Source organism: Siniperca chuatsi, linkage group LG20 (genome assembly GCF_020085105.1).
Source record: "Siniperca chuatsi isolate FFG_IHB_CAS linkage group LG20, ASM2008510v1, whole genome shotgun sequence".
NCBI lineage: Eukaryota > Metazoa > Chordata > Actinopteri > Centrarchiformes > Sinipercidae > Siniperca > Siniperca chuatsi.
The window spans coordinates 1,108,158-1,132,814 of NC_058061.1; the positions used below are offsets into that span (position 1 = coordinate 1,108,158).

At 41.2% G+C, this 24,657-nt stretch overlaps 2 protein-coding genes across 3 annotated transcripts in view; one reads left to right on the forward strand and one right to left on the reverse strand.

Annotated features, from left to right (window-relative positions):
• LOC122867428 (microfibril-associated glycoprotein 4-like) overlaps window positions 1–24,657 on the reverse strand; it is a 439,962-nt gene that overhangs the window by 333,143 nt on the left and 82,162 nt on the right. The gene's annotated exons all lie outside the window — the stretch shown is intronic.
• LOC122867412 (scavenger receptor cysteine-rich type 1 protein M130-like) lies at window positions 1,720–21,061 on the forward strand. 2 transcript variants are annotated; one of them, XM_044178178.1, is made up of 13 exons: window positions 1,723–2,074; window positions 3,372–3,404; window positions 8,703–8,852; window positions 12,504–12,623; window positions 13,632–13,796; window positions 14,687–14,812; window positions 15,385–15,714; window positions 15,804–16,085; window positions 16,899–17,180; window positions 19,213–19,536; window positions 19,626–19,901; window positions 20,391–20,473; window positions 20,551–21,061. In XM_044178178.1, the coding sequence occupies exons 1-13, from the start codon at window positions 1,981–1,983 to the stop codon at window positions 20,662–20,664; spliced, it is 2,379 nt and encodes a 792-aa protein (XP_044034113.1). In that variant the 5' UTR covers window positions 1,723–1,980; the 3' UTR covers window positions 20,665–21,061. The 2 variants fall into 2 exon arrangements, with proteins under 2 accessions (XP_044034114.1, XP_044034113.1); XM_044178179.1 differs by lacking the exon at window positions 16,899–17,180 and having other exon boundaries at window positions 1,720–2,074.

The window sequence follows — 24,657 nt, forward strand, 5'->3', positions numbered from 1 at the left end:
GGTAATGTCTCTACACACTGTGTAACACGGATACTTTCATAAGACAAAGGGCTGTTGTTGCTGCTGCTTACTGAAATACAAAGTTTCACCTTTCAAAGGTTTCTGCTGTTTTTTCATCGCAGGATAAACTGAAGATCTGTGAGGGTTTGACTCAGTCTGCAGAATGAGAAACTACCTGTGTCGAGTTTACATGATATGAAGTAGAAAGCCAACTTTGATTTGAGGCAAATCTAAAGATTTTGAGAAGTTTGTGAGATAAAATCATACTTTTGTGAAAACATCATAAATTCCAGAGAAGAAGTCTTCATACTGTGAGAATAAAACAACCAGCGCACTCGGCCTAACAAGATCTCACAGATCTAACACACAGAGGAACTACAGAAGAGTCTGAAGGCCGAGGACAGAACGAGGCGCTGCTGTCAGACTCACTGTTTGAAAGGCAGGACGTTGGGAATGGACCAATCAGCAGCAGACACTCCCCAGGCCGAACCCACAAATCCAGCCAGTCAGAAAGACACACCTGTAGGATGACACTGAAAGATCTTCGCAGGCACAGAGCGCACACTATCACACAAACACAGTTAAAGAAACTGGACACAGGTGAGGACACACGGGGGGCTGTAACAAACTGCTCTCATAAGTCTGTTCCTTCCAAGAACGTCAGATAACATTACTGACAGAGACGCTATGAGTGTAAGAAGTCAAACACATAAATCAACTCCTGAACAAGAATATTATTGGCTGGTGGAGGACAGTGTTGGACCAATCAGGAGCTACAGTGTGTGATTCTGCAGGTTGCTGAATAAGACTTTGCATTAAAACAGTAATTAGTTCATTTGTCCATTTAGTCTCGTTTTTGTCTAACAAATATTTTCCGTCTTCGTTGATGGAATAAACTCTGACAGGACGTCAGTGTCACATAAAATTCAGTTCTTCCTCAATGTCTTTTCAGCCTGGCAGAGTCCGCGTGGATGAAGCTGAATATTCTTCTTTTGCAGCTCATCTGTGTGTCTGAAATCCTCCTTGAGGTTCGTTCTGCTTCTGTTAGCCTTCTGGAGCAGCTGGCATCACATTAGATCCACAATGCACCAACCTGCAGCCTTGTCTCACTCCACAACCTAACTCACTTCGTCTCTGTCCAGTTTGTACGAGACATTCATTATTGTCTTCATGGGTTTAATGCAGTCAGAGGTTTTACCACCAAAACCACTTTCCATTCATTTCCACAAAAACGCTTCATGTCAAACTGAATTAAAGACTTTCTGGAGGTTTATTTTAGATTCTTGTTTAAAATATCAGTTGAAGTTATCAGCTTGGCAGTTTCACAGAAACTCTAATCTGACTTTAAGGAAGCGTGTCCTCAGCCATCTGTTTTCGTGTAGTGTTTCCTCTCCATCTTTTATCTTCTCTTCAGCTTCATGTGTTTTCTCTGACAGGAAGCTGCTGAGCAGATTCATCAGGTGATTGTCAGCTAAAGTGGACTGTCCATAAAACTGAGCTGCACATTATCTCTTCAGCTCGCTTTGTCTAGACTCGTCATCAGAACTTCACTTTTCATCCTTTTAAACCTCTAAAGCATCATAACCAATACATAACAAAGTGAAGTCTTTCCAGCCTCTTCAGCCATGAAGTAGAACGGGACACAACCAAACTTTAATGCTCACATGTCGACTGGATCGCCATAACAACACAAGGAGGAGTTACCACCAAGCATGATACTGAACTAGTGTGTACTGCAGCTGGAAGGCGTTCATTACGACATACTGTCTAACTAAAAAATCTAAATGCTTAAACAGTTAAAACTAATTTGACTGCTCATTTCAAATATTTAACAAAAATTGATTAAGCTTGCTGAGTCTGAATAAGCTTTGAGGCTGTTGTGGCTAATCTGCGGTTTATTCAGTTCTGAGAAGTTGCTCATCAGTGGGCGGATGACGAGATGAAAGAAGAAGAGGAAACAGAACATTAGCAGAGGAACAGATGACGAGTCCGACAGATGAGAGGAGACAGACGGTGTACCTGGACATGGATCACCTGCTGATGCTGTTGCTGATGCTGTTGCTGTGGAGCTCAGGTAGGACTCTGCTTTAATGATGAATGTGTGAAACGTGCAAAACCTCAGTGTAAAAATACTGAATTAAAGTCACAGTCCTGCATTCAAAACCTCAGTAAACGTGAACACTATCAGTAAAATGTCTTCAGTTAAAGTCCTGATAGTTTCACATCATGTGTTTAAACTGTTAGTGTCCGAGGAAAACCTCTTAACTACCACACTGTATTGGTGTCACTTTCACATAAAAAGCTTTTTTATTCAGTTTGATAATTTTCATTTTTTCTTTTTCATGCTGTCTGTTTGATATTTTTATTCTCTTACAATAATCACTTCCAATGAGACCAAGACAAGATTTCAATAACTAAACCATCCATCTAGTAATTCATAGATGGAAAAGGGTTTGGTTTAGGAGCATCCTCAAGTCCTCTCTTGTATTTTGTACCTCCTTCGATCCTGTAGCTACATTAAAAAGATAAAATTAAGACACCAAATATATAGAGCTTATTGGAGATACGAGATTTTCACCAGACAACGCTGTTGGGTTAAATATGTAAAATCTACAAGTTAAGAGGAAACTGCTATGCACAGACACACACACAAACACACACGTTTGTTTCACTAACCCCGTGGGGAACAGTCATTGACATAATGCTTTCTCTAGCCCGTTACCCTGACCTTAACCTAACTGTACCCTGAACCCTAACACCAAGTGTTAACCCTCAAAAAGCCGTCTCTACCTGTGCGGACCTCAGTTTGTGTCCCCACAGTGACACAAGTCCCCATGGGTTATGTGCATTCAGTCCCCACCGGGATATAAGAACGTGAAACACACACACACACACACACACTCCTTAGCACAGTGGTTTAGTGATGTCATCACACAGGATTTCTGGGTATTGAAGTTTAAGGCTGCTGTGCTGCATTAACTCTTTAAGAACCGGTCTGTTGGTTAACATTTAAATACAGAAAGAGTTTAACTATAAGTGCTACTACTCTTCCAATTCTGCCACTGTACTGATGTTCAGAGCTATGAAAATATAATTATATATAATTATAAAGTTTTAATGAACTGTACTTTTCTTTCCAAATCTTCCATCACTTGCTTTGACATTCTGGCTGCTGTGCACCTGAAAAACTGTAATGAATTATTTTCACACTCAAATTACAAACTCAAGTTTGTTGGTTGTTGGTTTTAGCTTTGCAAGGCAGCAGAAAACTAGTCAAATGATTCCAGAGGGAGTTCATTCAGTGTGTTTCACTGAGACGAGCTCCAATCAAAATGCTGCTTTATAGTTTTCTTTTCTGGTTTTCTCCTCAGGACTCCGGGCTGAAGGAAAACACATCTCACCAGGTAAGCAGAGAACATCAAGATAAATGAAGTGGATGGATGAGTCAAAGAAGTGTTTGACTTTAACACCAGAGACTATTGTTCACATCCTGTTTCCTGCTAATAGTCAATGTTGGTCTCTTTTAACCAAAGCTGAGTAGTTGTTTTGACCCAAACCACCATCTTTCTCTTAACACAACCAAACCTGAACCAAAGAGGTGGCAGAATATGTCACATGAATAAGTAAGGGTCGTTTTTAGGCAGCATATTTTATAGTTTAGTTTGGAGGGCTTTAAAAAGATATGTTTTAATTTCTATTTTGTACGTGTTTGCCTTCTTACAAGCTTTGTTACTGGTTGACCCCATTAAGGCTCAGCCTGGGTTCTAGAGACTGGTCTTTGCAGTCACCGCCAATTCAAGCAGCAGCATTTTAACCCGGGTGGTTTTACCTGATCCACCCACTATTCAGTGTTGATACTACTCTGCAGTCCCCTCTCTGAGGAAGGATATTATTCTGCTACCAACCTCCTTCCTTCGTGGGTATCTTACACTGGGGATTTTATTCCCCAATTTTCTGGTTCCCAAGAAGGATCAATTTCACTCTGGGAGCCTCTCAAATCAGGATTTTAAAATCATCCAGTCATTTGCTTCTAGCATAGTCAGCACCTTCTACATCAGCCCAGACGGAGTCCAGATTGGTAACACTTTTACTACTACTACTATTCATACTACCACTCTTAGTACTATTTTTGTACTATTATTATTAATACTAACAACAAACTGCAATTTCAACACTAGATGCCACTAAATCCTACATACTGGACCTTTAATGATAAGATTCTAATTATTAGAGACAAAATTCATCACGTCCTGCCCTCAACTGGCAACGATTCATCCTTAAACACAGGAACCTTAGAAACAACTGTTAAACCTGATATATATTTTGACTGCTTTGCGCCTATCAACCTCCTTCAGCTAACTTCAACGATTTCTTTATCTAAGCCATCAACCTTAGACCTCATTCCAACTAGGCTGCTTAAAGGAGTTTTATCCTTAGTTAGCACTTCTTTGCTGGATATAATCAATCTGTCTTTATTAACAGGCTATGTACCATAATCTTTCCCTTTCTATCTAATCAATCTCAGTTTGTACATGTTAACGGTGAGTCCTCCGTGCATGTCAAAGTTAGTCACGGAGTTCCACAAGGTTCTGTGCTTGGACTGATTCTATTCACCTTTATATGCTTCCTCTAGGCAATATTATTAGGAAACACTCCTTAAACTTTCATTGTTATGCGGACGATACCCAATTATATCTATCAATCAAGCCAGATGAAACCAATCAGTCAGCTAAACTTCAAGCATGCCTCAAGGACATAAAAACCTGGATGCAATTTTCTGATGTTAAACTCAGACAAAAAAGTTATTGTACTTGGCCCCAGAGAACATCAAGATAAATGAAGTGGATGGATGAGTCAAAGAAGTGTTTGACTTTAACACCAGAGACTATTGTTCACATCCTGTTTCCTGCTAATAGTCAATGTTGGTCTCTTTTAACCAAAGCTGAGTAGTTGTTTTGACCCAAACCACCATCTTTCTCTTAACACAACCAAACCTGAACCAAAGAGGTGGCAGAATATGTCACATGAATAAGTAACAGTCCTTTGCAACGGTTTTGGAAGAGCCTGATGATAGTGAGCTTCAGATCAGAACATGCCAGTAAGGGTCGTTTTTAGGCAGCATATTTTATAGTTTAGTTTGGAGGGCTTTAAAAAGATATGTTTTAATTTCTATTTTGTACGTGTTTGCCTTCTTACAAGCTTTGTTACTGGTTGACCCCATTAAGGCTCAGCCTGGGTTCTAGAGACTGGTCTTTGCAGTCACCGCCAATTCAAGCAGCAGCATTTTAACCCGGGTGGTTTTACCTGATCCACCCACTATTCAGTGTTGATACTACTCTGCAGTCCCCTCTCTGAGGAAGGATATTATTCTGCTACCAACCTCCTTCCTTCGTGGGTATCTTACACTGGGGATTTTATTCCCCCATTTTCTGGTTCCCAAGAAGGATCAATGCATTTTTATAACCATTACATTGCTAAACGGCCTTTCACATGTTGATGATAATCATCTACTGAAATGCATCCAAGCAGACGACTGGATGGCGTCCGTAGATCTGACAGACATGTATTTCCACATCTCCACACTGCGTTGCAACAGGAAATACTCTAACTTTGCCTTAAGGGTTAAGTACATTTTCAGCACTGCTTCCTCATCTTCAGCTAATATCTGAATCCTCTTAGAGAAACGGGAGTAAGAATTCTAACCTACATAGACGGTTGTTGATTCTTACTCCATCACCTTAGGAAGCTTGGCCACACGTCTCTGGTGATCCAACAAGTCACGCAACTTAGCTTCGCTATCAACCACACTAAGATTGCTCTCCAGCAAAGGCAGCAAATTCATGGACCCAGGTATCTCCGCCACCTGGTTTCCGCTATTCAGAAGTATTTCTTACAGCAGTCTGCAGACTGAGGCCTCCCACCTGTCGCCTGGTTCCCCACGGGGATCTGCAGACGTTTTTGGATGGTCTCTCAGGCTCACCTTTAAAACCCTGTATTAGCCTGGGTATTTTGTCCACCAAGCAATGTAAAACTGTTTTACAAATTGCTTGCTATTTGTGTGTGGATAATAACACACATTTGTGAGCACCCAAAATTCCCTTTTACACATTCGTAAATCTTATTTTTCATTTGTAGATCATGTAATACACATTTGTGTCCATTTTGAGTTTAATTTCACTCCATAAAACCCTGCCGTTCAATCCAGGGTCATCACATCCACCTTCAGGTCCACAGTTGTTTGGCTAGGATCCTTTCCCCCCTCCACACAAGAATGAGGGAAAGGGGCCTTAGGTTTGTGTTTCCTGCCTGTACGCTCAGCTGCTACATTAACTGCAGAGCAGGTATTAAAAAATGTGTCTTTGTCTGCCGTGGACTGTGAGCCGAGGGTGATCCTCTGACGGCTCGGCTCAACATTGGTTGTGTAATGCGATTCACAAAGGCTATGAGGCAGTGGGTCAATGCCCCCAGCAGCACTCACAGTGCACTCCACCAGAAGCATTGCCTCATTAGCTGACCTGAACAGGGGCGTGTCAGTGAAGGACCTTCGCCTTCCTTCTCTACCTATGTGTTGTCATGTCTCAGGGAAATGACATCTGGTTCTACGTCTCACTGAGTGCTTGGTGCAACATCTGTACCGTCAATGCTAAGCGACCCACATCTTTATTCACCTTATTCCTGGCCCCATGATTGACCTTGCTTGAATTATTGGGCACAACTTCCTGTTATTCCTTTTACTGAACTGGTGAGAACAGGTGTCTTCCCTTTTGTAAGAGATTTTGGGGGAATAAATGATGTTAGGACACAGCCTATTAAACCGTAAAAGAAAACATTTACATTGTGTGAAATAGGCTCCAGTAGTTGCCTGCAGACGGCAGGAATTAAAACTATATTTTGGTATAAGCTGAACTGAAAAGAACAAGCCAAACTGAGACAAAGATCCACCAAAGACTGAACTGAAACACAGGACTCAAATACTAACTGAACTAACGAGGGGATGAGGTGCAGGTGGAGAGAACAGACAGGGAGCCGACTGGCTGGGGGAAACACAGGGAGCAGGCAGGTTGACGATGCTGATACAGGGCAGGTGTGGAGGGAAACGCAGGCTGTGGAGGAACACAGGAGGGAAACACAGTGTAAACAGAAAACAAACCCCCCAGAAAACACAACCTTTTCCAGAATCTACACAAATACAACTAAAATACAGCACACTGGGAGACTAACGGACTAAACACTCTAGTGAGGGGAGATAAGACACAGGTGAAAGTAATCAGGACCAGAAAGACAATCAAAACTCAAGGGAAAAGCAAACAAAGACAGGAAGTAAAGCTGCAAGACACATGAGGGAGAACTCTTACCAAAATAAAACAGGAAATAACTAAACACAAACACAAAACCATGACATAGGAATAAGATGTAAAGTTATATGACAAAGAAAATAAACAAACACAACAGATGAATAGCATTAAGTGATGAAATAAACCTGATCTTACTGGCAGTAGTGAAGTGAAGTATGTGATCTGATTATTAAAACAAAAAAACGGTGAGGGGCTAACGTAGTGCTAGGGAAAATAACTTCTCTAAATCGGAATTAATATATTTTATTAGACACCAACTCGTGATCACAGCAAAGCTGAGGTTTTGCCTACTTGTTGAAAACTTGAAGACAGATGTCTAAGAATTTCTAGGATAAAAGATGTGAGCTCCAGGGGGTTTGAGGGCCAGCCTAGGCTAAAACGTGGTTGCAGCTTATCTTGTCAGCTAGCCAAAGAAGGAGGCGTTTCAGGCGTGGAGGAAGGTTTTTGCACTGAAAACTCTATTCCTTTGTTTGAAACTTTAGGTTTTCTGATGAGTGATTTTAATTTAAGTCTACCTGCAAAATTCACATACTTCACTGGTCAGGCAATAGTACTTGTCAAAACACACATTTTAACACTACTAATAAGAGGCATACTGGAAGTTTAAACAACACAATCTGCTTTACATAATACAGTCTAATAACTACAATATTACCCAGATTTACCATGATGGTATTTATAGCTATTCTGTCCAGTTTTCACTAGATGGCATTCTTGTTACATGGTAAACAAGATTTCAGTTCTGTGAATTCTGTGAATTGAATAACTTGCTCATTTCATGTCCTACAAAAATAAAAGTTGGGTTAAACATCAAGACAATGTTTGCTGTTTAATGGCTTAGATCATCCAGTGAAGCAGAGATATAGAGCTGTGTGTCATCTGCAGAGCAATGAAACTGATTTCATTCAAGACAGAAAAGAATGAGGCCCAGGACAGGACTTTGGAGGAGACTACAAGAAATACTTATTTTTCCCTTAACTTTTCATCTAGCGCCATCATCAGGTCAAAGTTTCAGTTTATCCAACACTTTGGTTTATGACCAAATATCTGCAAAACTAATGCCATTCCTATCAGCCTCAGCTGTACTTTGTGTTTGGTGTTAAGTAGTCAATTTTAGCATGCTAACATGCTAAACTAAGATGGTGAATATTCTACATTTTATACCTGCTAAACATTAGCATGTTAGCATCGTTATTATGATCATGTTAGCATGCTAATGTTAGCATTTAACTCAGAGCACCACTGTGCCTAAATACAGCCTCACAGAGCCGGTAGCATGGTTGTTATTCTATCTTCTATGCTTGGTCTTTTGCATATTGCATCCAACAATCCTCTGTTTTCCTCCAGGTGCTCAGTGTGAAACCACAGCCAAGGCTGACATCGTGCTGTTGGTGGACGACTCTGGGAGCCTCTCAAATCAGGATTTTAAAATCATCCAGTCATTTGCTTCTAGCATAGTCAGCACCTTCTACATCAGCCCAGACGGAGTCCAGATTGGTAACACTTTTACTACTACTACTATTCATACTACCACTCTTAGTACTATTTTTGTACTATTATTATTAATACTAACAACAAACTGCAATTTCAACACTAGATGCCACTAAATCCTACATACTGGACCTTTAATGATAAGATTCTAATTATTAGAGACAAAATTCATCACGTCCTGCCCTCAACTGGCAACGATTCATCCTTAAACACAGGAACCTTAGAAACAACTGTTAAACCTGATATATATTTTGACTGCTTTGCGCCTATCAACCTCCTTCAGCTAACTTCAACGATTTCTTTATCTAAGCCATCAACCTTAGACCTCATTCCAACTAGGCTGCTTAAAGGAGTTTTATCCTTAGTTAGCACTTCTTTGCTGGATATAATCAATCTGTCTTTATTAACAGGCTATGTACCATAATCTTTCCCTTTCTATCTAATCAATCTCAGTTTGTACATGTTAACGGTGAGTCCTCCGTGCATGTCAAAGTTAGTCACGGAGTTCCACAAGGTTCTGTGCTTGGACCGATTCTATTCACCTTTATATGCTTCCTCTAGGCAATATTATTAGGAAACACTCCTTAAACTTTCATTGTTATGCGGACGATACCCAATTATATCTATCAATCAAGCCAGATGAAACCAATCAGTCAGCTAAACTTCAAGCATGCCTCAAGGACATAAAAACCTGGATGCAATTTTCTGATGTTAAACTCAGACAAAAAAGTTATTGTACTTGGCCCCAAACACCTACGAGACACATTATCTAAAGATATAGTTGCTCTAGATGGCATTGCCCTGGTCTCCAGCTCCACTATAAGGAAACTCAGAGTTATCTTTGATCAGGATTTATCCTTTAACTCCCACATGAAACAAACTTCAAGGACTGCCTTCTTTCACCTACGTAACATTACAAAAATCAGGCACAGCCTGTCTCAAAATGATGCCGAAAAACTAGTGCATGCATTTGTTACTTCTAGGCTGGATTATTGCAATTCCTTATTATCAGGCTGCCCGAATAAGTCCCTTAAGACTCTCCAGTTGATCCAGAATGCTGCGGCACGTGTACTGACAAGAACTAGGAAAAGAGATCGTATTTCTCCAATATTAGCTTCTCTGCACTGGCTCCCTGTAAAATCCAGAATAGAGTTTAAAATCCTTCTCCTCACCTACAAAGCTCTTAATGGTCAGGCACCATCGTATCTTAAAGATCTCATAACACCTTATTACCCGACTAGAACACTGCGCTCCCAGGATGCAGGGTTACTTGTGGTTCCTAGAGTCTCCAAAAGTAGACTGGGAGCCAGAGCCTTCAGCTATCAAGCTCCTCTCCTGTGGAATCAGGTCCCAGTTTGGGTTCGGGAGGCAGACACCATCTCCACATTTAAGAGAAGGCTTAAGACTTTCCTCTTTGATAAAGCTTATAGTTACAGCTTGCTTGGGTGAGTCCTGAACCATCCCTTAGTTATGCTGCTATAGGCCTAGACTGCCGAGAGACTTCCCAAGAAGAAGATTTAAAATGCTAAATAAAAATAAATAAAACAAAGAAATAAACAAAGTGAAAAACAATACACATTGATATACAGTATGTATTTATGCATACATTTACTGTCATAATTAAAAGAAAAACATACATTAAAAGGGAAATAATTTAGCTTTTTGTGTTAAATAACTGAATGAATTGTCTTTTATTGTGAAATGAATGTTCCATGCCACATTAAAATCAAATCACAACACAGAAAACAAAGAGGTGTATTATATTTCTGTGTTGTCCAGCAGAGAGCAGCATAGAGTTGCCAATACTGAACACACAGCTGTGTCATGAGGAGGTGCAGGGAGCTTTTCCTTTTTTGAGATGGAAACTGTCCCTGCCAAACTGAAAAACAATCAAGATTAAAAACTTTATTGCCATTTCAACATAGTTAGGAATTTGGTTTGGCAAGCTCACACAAAACCAAAAGAAACACAAACCTGACGTCACATACAGTAACCACACTGGGACATAAAACAAGTGATTAAAAACATTGTAGTAATAGTAATAATAAATAATTAATCAAGCGTTCCCATGGGGATGCTATCAGTACCACAAACCAGTTATGATGTATACCATTGTTAATATACCCTTACAGTGTCTTATAGACTTTTCCAGTCTTTGCTGATCTTTCTTCAGTACTATTATAGTGTTGACTTTCCGCTTTAAAGAAGAGGAGTTACACCCAACAATTTGTAGCTTTCTACCTAATTTAAATTTCCTGACCATTTATGACTAAAGGAAGATGGTCGCTTTGTCTCAAACAATCACTCCATCACTACTTCTTTTGTTTCGGAAACATTCAACTCCAAGTTGTTGGCTGCATACCAGTCCAGAGGGATGAAACCTCATTTGTGTAAGCTGATTCATAATTGTTAGAAATTAGTCCTACCAATGTGGTATCATCGGCAAACAACTTAACAGTCTGGGAGTGGGACAGTCATTTGTGTAAAGTGACTATAGCAGTGGAGACAGAATACGTCCATGTGGGGTCCCAGTGTTAATAACCAGAGACTTGGAGAACTTGTTGTTAGCTCTGACCACCAGCTTCCTCCCCTGCAAGAAGTCCAAGATCCACTGACACAGGGACGTTTGGACTCACAGTTGGAGAAGTTTATCGTACAGCCTGGATGGTAGATTCGTATTAAACGTTGAGCTGTAATCAACAAACAGAAGCCTTTCATAAGTGGCAGGTGCTTCAAGGTGTTAAAGAACTGAGAGCTAATATAATGACGCCGCATCATCCATCAACCATCACCAGGTTCAAGAGCAACACTGGACAACATCAACTGTCCAATCACAACTTAGGGGTGGGGCCATGGGCGGAGCTTATCTTTGCTGACAAGAGCTGATGACAGGCATGCCAGACAGCCTTTTTCATGCCAAAATGAAAACCAGTTTATTCAGTTATTAAAGACAAAAAGATAAATAATTTTCCTTTTAAAATATGTTTATCATTTAATTATGACACGGCAAATGTACACATAAAAAGGAAATACATATAACAATGTGTATAGTTTTTAATTTTGTTCGTTTCTTTGTTTGATTTTTTATATATTCTTTTTTTTATTTTAAATCTTTCATATCACAAAAATGCTGATGCAAGACAATATCCATGATCTGCATGGAGACAAGATGGGATGATAACAAGAGTAGTCGAGGGTATGGCTTATCTTATGTGATAATTAGGATGTTTGTTCCATCTGTACATTTGTAAATTTGTCCAGACGTCAGAGTGTTCGTGAGACATGCATGTGGATGTCAAGTCAATTCAAGTCAGTTTCATTTATACAGCCCAGTATCACAAATCACAAATTTCCTCAGGGGGCTTTACAATCTGTACAGCAACGACCCCCTCTGTCCTTAGACCTTCGATTCCCTTGAACGGAGAGAAAATGAGAGTGTTGGGGGTAATGATGATGACAACAACAAGATAATAATAATAATGATAATAATAATAACAACAATACAAGTATTTTTGCATATTTGTATTACTGACATTATTGTTTGAGACACCCCACAGTGCACATCTTCCCTTAGTTACAAATATTTTTTCCTCTAAATTTGTTTAATTCACATCACTTCGTGTGTGTGTCAGCGTGTCCTTGGATTGTTTTCTGCAGGTCTTGTTTTATACAGTGATGAGCCAAAGACCAAGTGGCACCTGAACACCCACAGCACCAAACATTCCCTGCTGGAGGCCATAGCCTACCTTCAACACATGGGAGGAGGCACCATGACAGGTGATTTAACAGCATGTTGTCCAACCCACACCAGGTTCACACCGCGAGGGACTGTGGGACCAGAGGCTCCGGTTGGATCGAGCACCAAAATGGGAGCCAAATATATTTACTTTCTGTATTTGGGTCCATTAGTGGAGGAAACTGAAGCTGTTAGTGATCAGTACTTTATACAAAATAATTAACACGAAGATAAGATGAGCCTTTATTTATCCCCAGAGGGGAAATTCAGGTGATAATAATAAAGCTACATATACAAGAGCAGTTTAACTTAAAATTATAAGGCAAGAGTGACATAATGTGTGATTACTATAGTATTATTATTATTATTATAAGTATTTATAGTATAGTATATATTGTATTTATTGAGCAATATGTGCAACATTATTGACAAAGCATCTTCAGAAAAGAGACTTTAGATAAAGTTGTAAAACAATATTTGGCCTTATACTGTTTGTTATTATGATAATACTGATTGAAGCAATAGAGTTACCATAAAAATGAGATGGTGATAAGAATATTATTTTAACCATAGTATTGATAATAATGTTATTGTAATAGTGTTGTAATATAATATTGAGATATGCAGTATTAAAGTATCATTGTACAATATTGTGAATAAAAGATTGTTCATATTGTTATAGTAATAGTGACTATAATAATTATAATATGTAATAACAATGTTAATAATCATAATTATAATGAATACTGATGCAAGCAGCTCACAACTGAATTTGAAGTTCAGTGATTGGATGTTTCTTAATCTAAACGCTTCTTGGGAGTTGTAGTTGACTTCTCTCCTTCAGTTTTTAAGTCCACAGGATTCTTGTACCTTTTGAGTTTTTATCAACAATCCAGATATTTTCTAGAACAGTTGTTAAAGTGCTCCAACTGTCAGTCACCTAGCAGTCTATGAGAAAATGAATGGGGTGTTTACTTCTGGGACAATGGGAGACCGAAATAACTTTTTAACCCTGTGCCTTTTGATGCCTCTTTATTGCTGTCAAACAGGAAGTGCTCTGAACTACATCCTCCAAAACAACTTTAAGCCCAATGTGGGAATGCGTGCAGACTCCCAAAAAATTGTTGTGTTGATCACTGATGGAATGTCCATAGACGACATACTCCTCCCCTCGCAGAACCTGAAGGACGCCGGGATTGAACTCTACGCTATTGGTGATTGACTTTCAGTTTGAATAGTAGGAAAGCAGCACAGCCTCAGAAAAGTTTGTAAAGTGAGGATAAGCTCTGAAATGCTCTGAAACTACAATACTTTACCACAAAAGAAATAAGTGACATTAACATGAATTGAACCTGCTATTTCATGTTTGTCACAATGAAAACATTTGCTAGCAAGGTATACAAATTACTACATTTGTCGTTTTTATCAGTTAATCTCTTTATGTTATGAAAATCGCAGGCTGGGCTGGTCTTTGCAAGTTGATTTTAATAATGGACTGAATTGAACTAAAACCAACAGCTGCCCAGAAGGAAGAAAGTCCAGCTAAAAACACAAGTTATGTTTTAGCAGTAATGTAAAGTACATATGATTTCGAGTTAAAGGGATTAAAAACGCACAACCAGGAGTGTGGTCTGTTAAAGGTTTATTTTATTACTTTGTCAACCAAATAGTTTTCTTATTTTTGAATTTTTTTCGGCACAGTATTAAAGGTCCAGTATGTAGGATTTAGTGGCATCTAGCGGTGAAAATTGCAGTTTGCAACCATTTGAATAATGTTCGCCTCACCCTCCCCTTCCAAGCGTGTAGGAGAAACAATGGTAGCCATGAAATTCGCGAAAGGCCCTATCTGGAGCCAGTGTTTGGTTTGTCCGTTCTGGGCTGCTGTAGAAACATGGCGGTGCAACGTGGAGGCCTCCCTGGAAGGGGACCCGCTTCCTCTGTAGATATAAAGGGCTTATTCTAAGCTAACGAAAACACAATGATTCTTATTTTCAGGTGATTATACACTAATGAAAACATACTTATAAATATTATATTCCATTTGTGCCGATAGCTCCTCCTAAATGATACACACTGGAGCTTTAACACTACATTTTTCTCTCAGGTCTAAATGATGCCGACATGAGTGAGCTGTGGGTCATTGCCTCCGATCCCAAGGAAATTCACATACACGATGTCAAGGACTTCTTGTTTTTCCAGAACATGCTCTGTAACAGCGCTAATAGGTTAGGTAGGCAAAGAGTCCATCATCATTAATCCACAATATATGTTAGAACCACATTATTCCACTGGTATCATAATCAATCTCAAGATATCAAGGTTTTAAAAGCTGTTACACACATGCCAAGTTTTGGATTCTTTGCAATTGTATTTGCAGTTTTCATCTAAAACATATTTGGATGTTGTTACATTTATATACAAACTGTTGAACCTGCATTTACAAACTGCGCATGATGTGTGAACTTCACTGCATTTGTGTGGGGGTGTTTTGAGACTCTCCTGCCGTCGCTTGATTCAGAAATGCATTTCTTTCAACAGGGAATTCACGTAATCATGTAAGCGTAGATTCAAGGGTGATCACATAACATAGCATTACATCTACCCGCAGATGAACTTTTTAAAAATTACTACACATAACGGAGTAAATGGACCTTTATCGTTCCACCCAACTCTGGACCCGACACATTACTAACTAACCAAGCCTCCAGATCATCAAAGTCAGACATTTTCAAATCCTATAAATACCTGCTTTTTAATCATTTTTATGCATAAAGACTTCAGGGCTCTCTCTGTCTGTCTCAGTCTTTGTCAAGCTGGTGAACGGGATGAGTCTGTGTTCAGGCAGACTGGAGGTGAGGTCTAAGCCGTCTAACCAGTCTAACCAGTCTAACCAGTCGTGGTCCTCGGTGTGTGAAGCTGACTTTGACCAGCAGGATGCAGAGGTGGTCTGCAGGGAGCTTGGCTGTGGGGCTCCTTTAGTCCTCCAGGGGGCGCTCTATGGAGTGCTGGCTCCAATGTGGACCAAAGAGTTCCAATGTGGAGGCAATGAGTCTGCTCTCCTGGACTGTAGAAGCTCAGACTCAGCTAGAAACACCTGCTCACCGGGCAAAGCTGTTGGACTCACCTGCTCAGGTAGAAGAGGAGCTGCAGCTTTGGCTTCATCTCTGTCCTAATGAAACCCACTTTATTGTTTTACTGATGACTCTCTTGTTTCTGTTCAGAGCCTGTCAGGTTGGTGGGAGGAGCCAGTCGCTGTGCAGGAACACTGGAGGTGAAACGAGGAGACTGGAGACCAGTTTATGGTTTTAATTGGAACCCGAAGTCAGCAGCTGCAGTCTGCAGAGAGCTGGACTGTGGCTCTGCTGTTTCAACGCGAAGGAGAGACGACTCCTCAATCAGAATTGCATGGGAGATCACTTCTGACTGTATTCAGTCTGGATCTGCTCTGAGGGAGTGTGTATCACCAGGTTCCTCTTCTTCCATCATGGAGATCACCTGCTCAGGTAAGACCATCAGTGACATCATCTATGATAGTGATCTTTCCAGTTTCTTAGTATAAATTTACTGTGACATGTCCTCAGTTAAAATCTCCTTATTTGGTAGGAAATGCTGAGACTCTGAGGTCTGCTCAGCAACATGACAAATGTGGATATGTTTGTATTTAAATCATTATGTCGATCATAAGACCTTACAGACTGCACTGATGTTGAAACTGCTTGTGTATGTGACTTCTTCAATACAAACGTCAACAGACAACAAGCGTCTCGCCTTACATGGTATCTGAATGGAGAACATGTACAGTGTTGATATTTGGCATCCAGGTTCTGACCTGACAACAAGCTCAGCACAGTCAGTAGTGGGGGGTGACGATAATAAATCCCAACCAAAACCTCATTAGATACAGAGCCTGATGCAGGAATCTACTATATGAGTGCTTGCAGGTCAAACGTAGCCGTTCCCCTGGAGGGCACCTTGCCACGGGTGGGATATAAGACATTGTGAGCAACTTCTATGTGTGGATCAAGGCCTCGCTGCTGTTTGGCAATTTCCCCTGCTAGGTACCTGCGACGACAAGGGGAATATGCTAGCTAATGAAGTGAGATGATTGAATCTAAACTCAGCAGTCCACCTGATATGCAGCAGCAGGCTAAGATGCTCAGCTATGCAGCAAATTATTAAAAATACTGCTCACCTGGCAAGGCTGTTGGACTCACCTGCTCAGGTAGAAGAGGACCCGCAGCTTTGATTTGACTTAATCTCTGTCCTAATGAAACCCACTTTATTGTTTTACTGATGACTCTCTTGTTTCTGTTCAGAGCCTGTCAGGTTGGTGGGAGGAGCCAGTCGCTGTGCAGGAACACTGGAGGTGAAACGAGGAGACTGGAGACCAGTTTATGGTTCTAGCTGGACCCTGAAGTCAGCAGCTGCAGTCTGCAGAGAGCTGGACTGCGGCTCTGCTGTTTCAACGCGAAGGAGAGACGACTCCTCAATCAGATTTGCATGGAAGATCAGTTCTGACTGTATTCAGTCTGGATCTGCTCTCAGGGAGTGTGTATCACCAGGTTACTCTTCTTCCATCATGGAGATCACCTGCTCAGGTAAGCCCATCAGTGACATCATCTATGATAGTGATCTTTCCAGTTTCTTAGTATAAATTTACTGTGACATGTCCTCAGTTAAAATCTCCTTATTTGGTAGGAAATGCTGAGACTCTGAGGTCTGCTCAGCAACATGACAAATGTGGATATGTTTGTATTTAAATCATTATGTCGATCATAAGACCTTACAGACTGCACTGATGTTGAAACTGCTTGTGTATGTGACTTCTTCAATACAAACGTCAACAGACAACAAGCGTCTCGCCTTACATGGTATCTGAATGGAGAACATGTACAGTGTTGATATTTGGCATCCAGGCTCTGACCTGACACCAAGCTCAGCACAGTCGGTAGTGGGGGGTGACGATAATAAATCCCAACCAAAACCACATTAGATACAGAGCCTGATGCAGGAATCTACTATGTGAGCGCTGGCAGGACAAACATAGCCGTTCCTCTGGAGGGCACCTTGCCACGGGTGGGATATAAGACATTGTGAGCAACTTCTATGTGTGGATCAAGGCCTCGCTGCTGTTTGGCAATTTCCCCTGCTAGGTACCTGCGACGACAAGGGGAATATGCTAGCTAATGAAGTGAGGTGATTGAATCTAAACTCAGCAGTCCACCTGATATGCAGAAACAGTCTAAGATGCTCAGCTATGTAGCAAATTATTAAAAATCCTGAATTAATGGCTTTGAAATATGTGAATATGTGGTGTTTGTAATGAGATATATGTCTTTTTCATAGTATATACAGCCACAAATAAAGATCTCTCTCAATTCAATGGCTTTATTGGCATGAAAGGTTTGAAAAATAATTTTGCCAAAGCATCCAAGTACAAAGTGATCAAATATTTGGACAATACACAAACCAGTAATAAATATAAAAATGAAAACAAATACACAAAAACAGTAATATTAGTAGTAGCACAACATAGAAAAAATACATTATATAACATCAAAACTGTATATATAAAATGCATGTGAATGTGTTACTTTGTGTGAGTGTGTGTGTGTGTGTGTGTGTGTGTGTGATAGGCTGTCAAGATAATTATGTCACATTCAGTGATGTTGTGTTAACTTGTGTCCCTCAGTTTGTGACATGCAGTCACATATTGTGCCACTCCACTGCACGTCCGCCTCCTAATAGAATCCGTTGCTTTTTAATGTCATTTAGTTCTGTGAAGTTTGGGATTAACAAATCAAACTTCTTAAAGTATTCCACTCTGATATTATATTTGTCACATTTTAAGAGGAAGTGCATCTCTGTCTCCACCTCAGCTGTCGTGCAGTGACCACAGATTCTTTCCTCTGTTGGGAGCCAGGCCTACTTGCGTCGTCCTTTCTCTATGGCAAGACTGTGGTCACTGAGTCTGTATTTGGTCAGGATCTGTCTGTGGTCACAGAGTCTGTATTTGGTCAGGATCTGTCTGTGGTCACAGAGTCTGTATTTGGTCAGGATCTGTCTGTGGTCACAGTCTGTATTTGGTCAGGATCTGTCTGTGGTCACAGAGTCTGTATTTGGTCAGGATCTGTCTGTGGTCACAGAGTCTGTATTTGGTCAGGATCTGACTGTGATCACTGACTCTGTATTTGGTCAGGATCTGACTTTGGTCACAGAGTCTGTATTTGGTCAGGATCTGTCTGTGGTCACAGAGTCTGTATTTGGTCAGGATCTGTCTGTGGTCACAGAGTCTGTATTTGGTCAGGATCTGACTGTGATCACTGACTCTGTATTTGGTCAGGATCTGTCTGTGGTCACTGAGTCTGTATTTGGTCAGGATCTGACTCTGCGTTGTGTCTCTGACAGTAAAGAAATACTCCAGTTTATATTTATGGTTTAGGGCCAGATAGCAATTAAGTTTATTTTGAGTTTTTGGTTTGATTCGTTCAATGTTCCAGATAGGCATATGTTTGTTAATTTCATAATTTGGTTTACCCTGATTAGTGGTTGGAAAGCAGTGCAGCAGACATGGTCCCAATCCAGGTGGACATGGTCATACAGGTGGTCATATGTCATCTCTCTCTCCAGACTCTGTCAGGCTGGTGAACGGGACGAATCTGTGTTCAGGCAGACTGGAGGTGAGGTCTAAGCCGTCTAAGCAGTCTAACCATTCGTGGTCCTCAGTGTGTGAAGCTGACTTTGACCATCAGGATGCAGAGGTAGTCTGCAGGGAGCTTGGCTGTGGGGCTCCTTCAGTCCTCCAGGGGGCGCTCTATGGAGAAGTGGAGGCTCCAATGTGGACCAAAGAGTTCCAATGTGGAGGCAATGAGTCTGCTCTCCTGGACTGTAGAAGCTCAGACTCAGCTAGAAACACCTGCTCACCGGGCAAAGATGTTGGACTCACCTGCTCAGGTAGAAGAGGAGCTGCAGCTTTGACTTAATCTCTGTCCTAATGAAACCCACTTTATTGTTTTACTGATGACTCTCTTGTTTCTGTTCAGAGCCTGTCAGGTTGGTGGGAGGAGCCAGTCGCTGTGCAGGAACACTGGAGGTGAAACAAGGAGACTGGAGACCAGTTTATGGTTCTAGCTGGACCCTGAAGTCAGCAGCTGCAGTCTGCAGAGAGCTGGACTGTGGCTCTGCTGTTTCAACGCGAAGGAGAGACGACTCCTCAATCAGATTTGCATGGGAGATCACTTCTGACTGTATTCAGTCTGGATCTGCTCTCAGGGAGTGTGTATCACCAGGTTCTTCCATCATGGAGATCACCTGCTCAGGTAAGCCCATCAGTGACATAATCTATGACAGTGATCTTTCCAGTGTCTTCCCTCCTCTTTCCCAGTGACAGTCTGCGGTTTCCATTGGTCTGAACTGTAAGTTATCTAGGACAATGGCATCCTGAAGGATAGAGAGGTGAGCTTGTTCCTAGAGGCTCTCTGCTTCAAACTGTGGCACCTTTAAGCTACCTGCTGTGGTTCCATGTAAAGATGTTGATTGTTAACATCAGTTGTCATTTCAACCACACAGGTGCATTAAGGAGAGAATCATTCTTTCAAATCAACTTTATACATATTTGTTGTTTTTGTCCAACATCATCAGTACACATAGAGGATCAGTGGACCTCACTCTGAACAAACTGAATCAAAGAGCTACATGTTAAAGTGATTTTAGGGGATTTAACGTCACTGACGTTTATGTTTAATGGGCACTGCTGTACTCATGATGTCATGTAATCTAATGTGATGACTGTGAATGTGTTTCATCAGATCCAGTAGTTCTGATCATCAGACTCGTCGTCCTGCCGCTGACTCTGCTGTTGTTCATCATTGTCAACTGTTTCATCCATAAGGTACCGCACACATGTCTGTTGATTGTTACTGATAGAGATGCAGTAACTCAAATCTGTGTGCTGCCATGTCTCTCCAGGCCACCAGGGGGCAAAAGCCAGGCCCACAGGAGAACATCGAGTTGGATCATCTTAACCTTGGTGTTTGCACAGCTGAAGGACTGACAGACCAGAGTGGTGGTTCCCAGTTTTAACAAAGGGGACTGGAGGATGTGCTAAAACTACAGGAGTATCACATTGCTCAGCCTCCCTGGGAAAGCTTATCGCAGGGTGCTGAAACTCCGACCGATTGATTCAGGCGAAGCAATGCGGCTTCCATCCTGATCACAGAACTGTGGACCAGCTCTTTACCATAATAAAGACACTGGAGGCATTACCCAGTCTACATGTGCTTTGGTTGGTTCAGTTATTGATCACTGTCTTGCTATCAGTAATAATCAGTCTCAGAGTGCATATGCTAATCAATTTCCTCATTTATTATTAGACATGGTTATCCTTGTCGGCATATCCTATATTCTATGCATCACAGTATATCTTGTCTCTCTGTTCATTATATGTGTAAATATTGTAAATAAATGAGCATATATCTGACTGAATATGTGACTCTTTTGTGTGTGCAAATCTCTTAATATCAGGATCCCTGAAGCTCCCAAGAACTAGAAGAGCGACTTAGTTTATTCATGTTAATATCAGGGTTTATTTAACTGCTAGCAATGCGGGTTTCAGCTATGCTAGCAGCGTGGCTCCAGGGGTGTAGGTCGGTCGGTCGGTCGACCACTTTGGTCCAGACTGAGGTTGCTTTCCATTCGGCACACGTGTCCCTTCCTTGCATCGTAGCTGCTCCCAGCAGGGGTGCGAGTGAGAGATGTGAGGATTTTATTCACCACATCCTCGCGCGCTGCAGCATCACTTTAAAGAGACAACTACGATGCTCTGCATCTCAGCTGTCAAATGTGTAAGATATAAGTAGGTATCATATACAGTATCATATACAGTGGTGTGAAAGTGTTTTCCCCTTCCTGATTTTTTTATTTTTGTTTTGCATATTTGTCACACGTAAATGTTTCAGATCATCAAACTAATTTTATTATTAGTCAAAGATAACACAAGTAAACACAAAATGCAGTTTTTAAATGAAGGTTGTTATTATTAAGGGGGGAAAAATCAAAACCTACATGGCCCTGTGTGAAATAGTGATTGACCCACCTGTTAAAACATAGCTGTGGTTTATCACACCTGAGTTCAGTTTCTCTAGCCACACCCAGGCCTGATTACTGCCACACTTGTTCTCAATCAAGAAATCACTTAAATAGGACCCGCCTGACAAAGTGCAGTAGACCAAAAGATCTTCAAAAGCTAGACATCATGCCGAGATCCAAAGAAATTCAGGTTAAATGAGAAAGAAAGTAATTGAGATCTATCAGACTGGAAAAGGTTATAAAACCATTTCTAAAGCTTTGGGACTCCAGCGAACCACAGTGAGAGCCAGTATCCACAAATGGCAAAAACATGGAACAGTGGCGAACCTTCCCAGGAGTGGCCGGCCGACCAAAATTACCCCAAGAGTGCAGCGACGACTCATCCAAGAGGTCACAAAAGACCCCACAACAACATCCAAAGAACTGCAGGCCTCACTTGCCTCAGTTAAGGTCAGTGTTCAGGACTCCACCATAAGAAAGAGACTGGGCAAAAACAGCCTGCATGGCAGAGCTCCAAAACGAAAACCACTGCTGAGCAAAAAGAACATTTAGGCTCGTCTCATTTTTGCCAGAAATCATCTTGATGATCCCCAAGACTTTTGGGAAAATACTCTGTGGACTGACGAGACAAAAGTTGAACTTTTTTGGAAGGTGTGTGTCCCATTACATCTGCCGTAAAAGTAACACCGCATTTCAGAAAAAGAACATCATACCAACAGTAAAATATGGTGGTGGTGTGATGGTCTGTGGCTGTTTGTCTGCTTCAGGACCTGGAAGACTTGCTGTGATAAATGGAACCATGAATTCTGCTGTCTACCAAAAACTCCTGAAGGAGAACGTCCGGCCATCTGTTCTTGACCTCAAGCTGAAGCGAACTTGGGTTCTCCAGCAGGACAATGATCCAAAACACACCAGCAAGTCCACCTCTGAATGGCTAAAGAAGAACAAAATGAAGACTTTGGAGTGGCATAGTCAAAGTCCTGACCTGAATCCTATTGAGATGCTGTGGCATGACCTTAAAAAGGCAGTTCATGCTCGAAAACCCTCCAATGTGGCTGAATTACAACAATTCTGCAAAGATGAGTGGGCCAAACTTCCTCCACAGCGCTGTAAAAGACTCACTGCAAGTTATCGCAAACGCTTGATTGCAGTTGTTGTTGCTAAGGGTGGCCCAACCAGTTATTAGGTTTAGGGGGCAATCACTTTTTCACACAGGGCCATGTAGGTTTGGATTTTGTTTTCCCTTAATAATAACAACCTTCATTTAAAAACTGCATTTTGTGTTTACTTGTGTTATCTTTGACTAATATTTAAATTTGTTTGATGATCTGAAACATTGAAGTGTGACAAAAATAAGAAATCAGGAAGGGGGCAAACACTTTTCCACACCGCTGTATATTTCTGCACTTGGCAGGTAATGTCTCTACACACTGTGTAGCACGGACACTTTCATAAGACAAAGGGCTGTTGTTGCTGCTGCTGACTAAAATACAAAGTTTCACCTTTCAAAGATTTCTGCTGTTTTTTCATTGCAGGATAAACTGAAGATCTGTGAGGGTTTGACTCAGTCTGCAGAATGAGAAACTACCTGAGTCGAGTTTACATGATATGAAGTAGAAAGCCAACTTTGATTTGAGGCAAATCTAAAGATTTTGACAATTTTTGGTGAATAAACTGCTGGATTGAACGTAAAGATGGAGAGCAATAGTGCCGCAGCTCCTCGCTGTCAATGGTTCAAGTGTTAATGACAGATATTACCCACAATCATCTGACCCAGTAGCATCTACACTGACACTGGGTCGCTTGGACACTATAGACTCCACTGTGTTTTACAGACGCAAACATTTTGGATAAAAGTCTGACACCGGGCCGACTGCGCCTGCTCTGTACGGGCGGGAAGGGGAGCGCAGTTATGGGACGGACGACACTGAAAGAAGTGATATTTACATTATTTTTACTTCACATCAATGAGAATTCAGTTTTGTTATAGAATGAGTTTAATATTCAGTGGTTTCATATTGTTTTGTAGTTTTTATTGCACTTTTGTAGACGCACCTGCAGCTTGATACCAGAGTATCTACTTCTCCCAAACCTTGAATGGAGGTGGAATTAAAAATGTTTTTGTAGAATTACAACCATCATCACATGGAGACCATGTTTCTGTTTAACAGGCAGGCCAAGCTCACTGCCAGTATTTTACCCAAACCTGTGTTTAATGAAGCTAAATTACCTCAGGTGAACACTTGTCCTCGAGGAACACGTATCTAGAGAAAACAGCTGTTCATTTTCTGCCCGCTTTGAAGCGTTTAGTAACCAGACTTGTTAATTCAATAATCCTGAACTGCTCCTGTAAGTGTGTGTGTGGAGGGTCAGTGAGGTCGGTAGTTTTCCACGGCCGGTGCAGAGCAGTAAAGATGAGGCGGAGCAGGTGGGAACATGCAGTCGCTCAGAGATACCTGGGAATCCACCGGCCACGCTCGCCCGACGCTGCAGGTTCAAATCCAGAGTTTGACCTTTGACACGTGACAAACTCCTGCTGGACGAATGTCTGAGCAAAATCATTTGAATCGCCGTGTTTGTGTACAGATTAAACAACTGACAGCTTTTTAATTAGCGACTCCGCTCATACGTACCGTGACGTGTTCACCGCCATCACGTCAACTCGACGCTGCCGGGCCGCGAGCGGACTTCAGACCTCGGTGATTTTCGTGGATTTCACGTTCCTGACCCTGCGATCCATCTCAAAGTATTTCTCTGATCTGGTTATTGTCATTCAGCTAGTTTGTGCAGGATATGTGCAAGATGTGTTGCTGTCATAATTTACCTCCTTAGTTTATTTACTTCTTCTTCGTTATGTATAACAAATATAAGAAATTGTCTTTAGAATAGTCCTAAACTGTAATTCAGCATGTGGAACGACGTCTTTTATTACGTCACACCGATCCTGTCCGAATAGGACTTTAGTGTTGTTTAAAACTTAAAAACAAT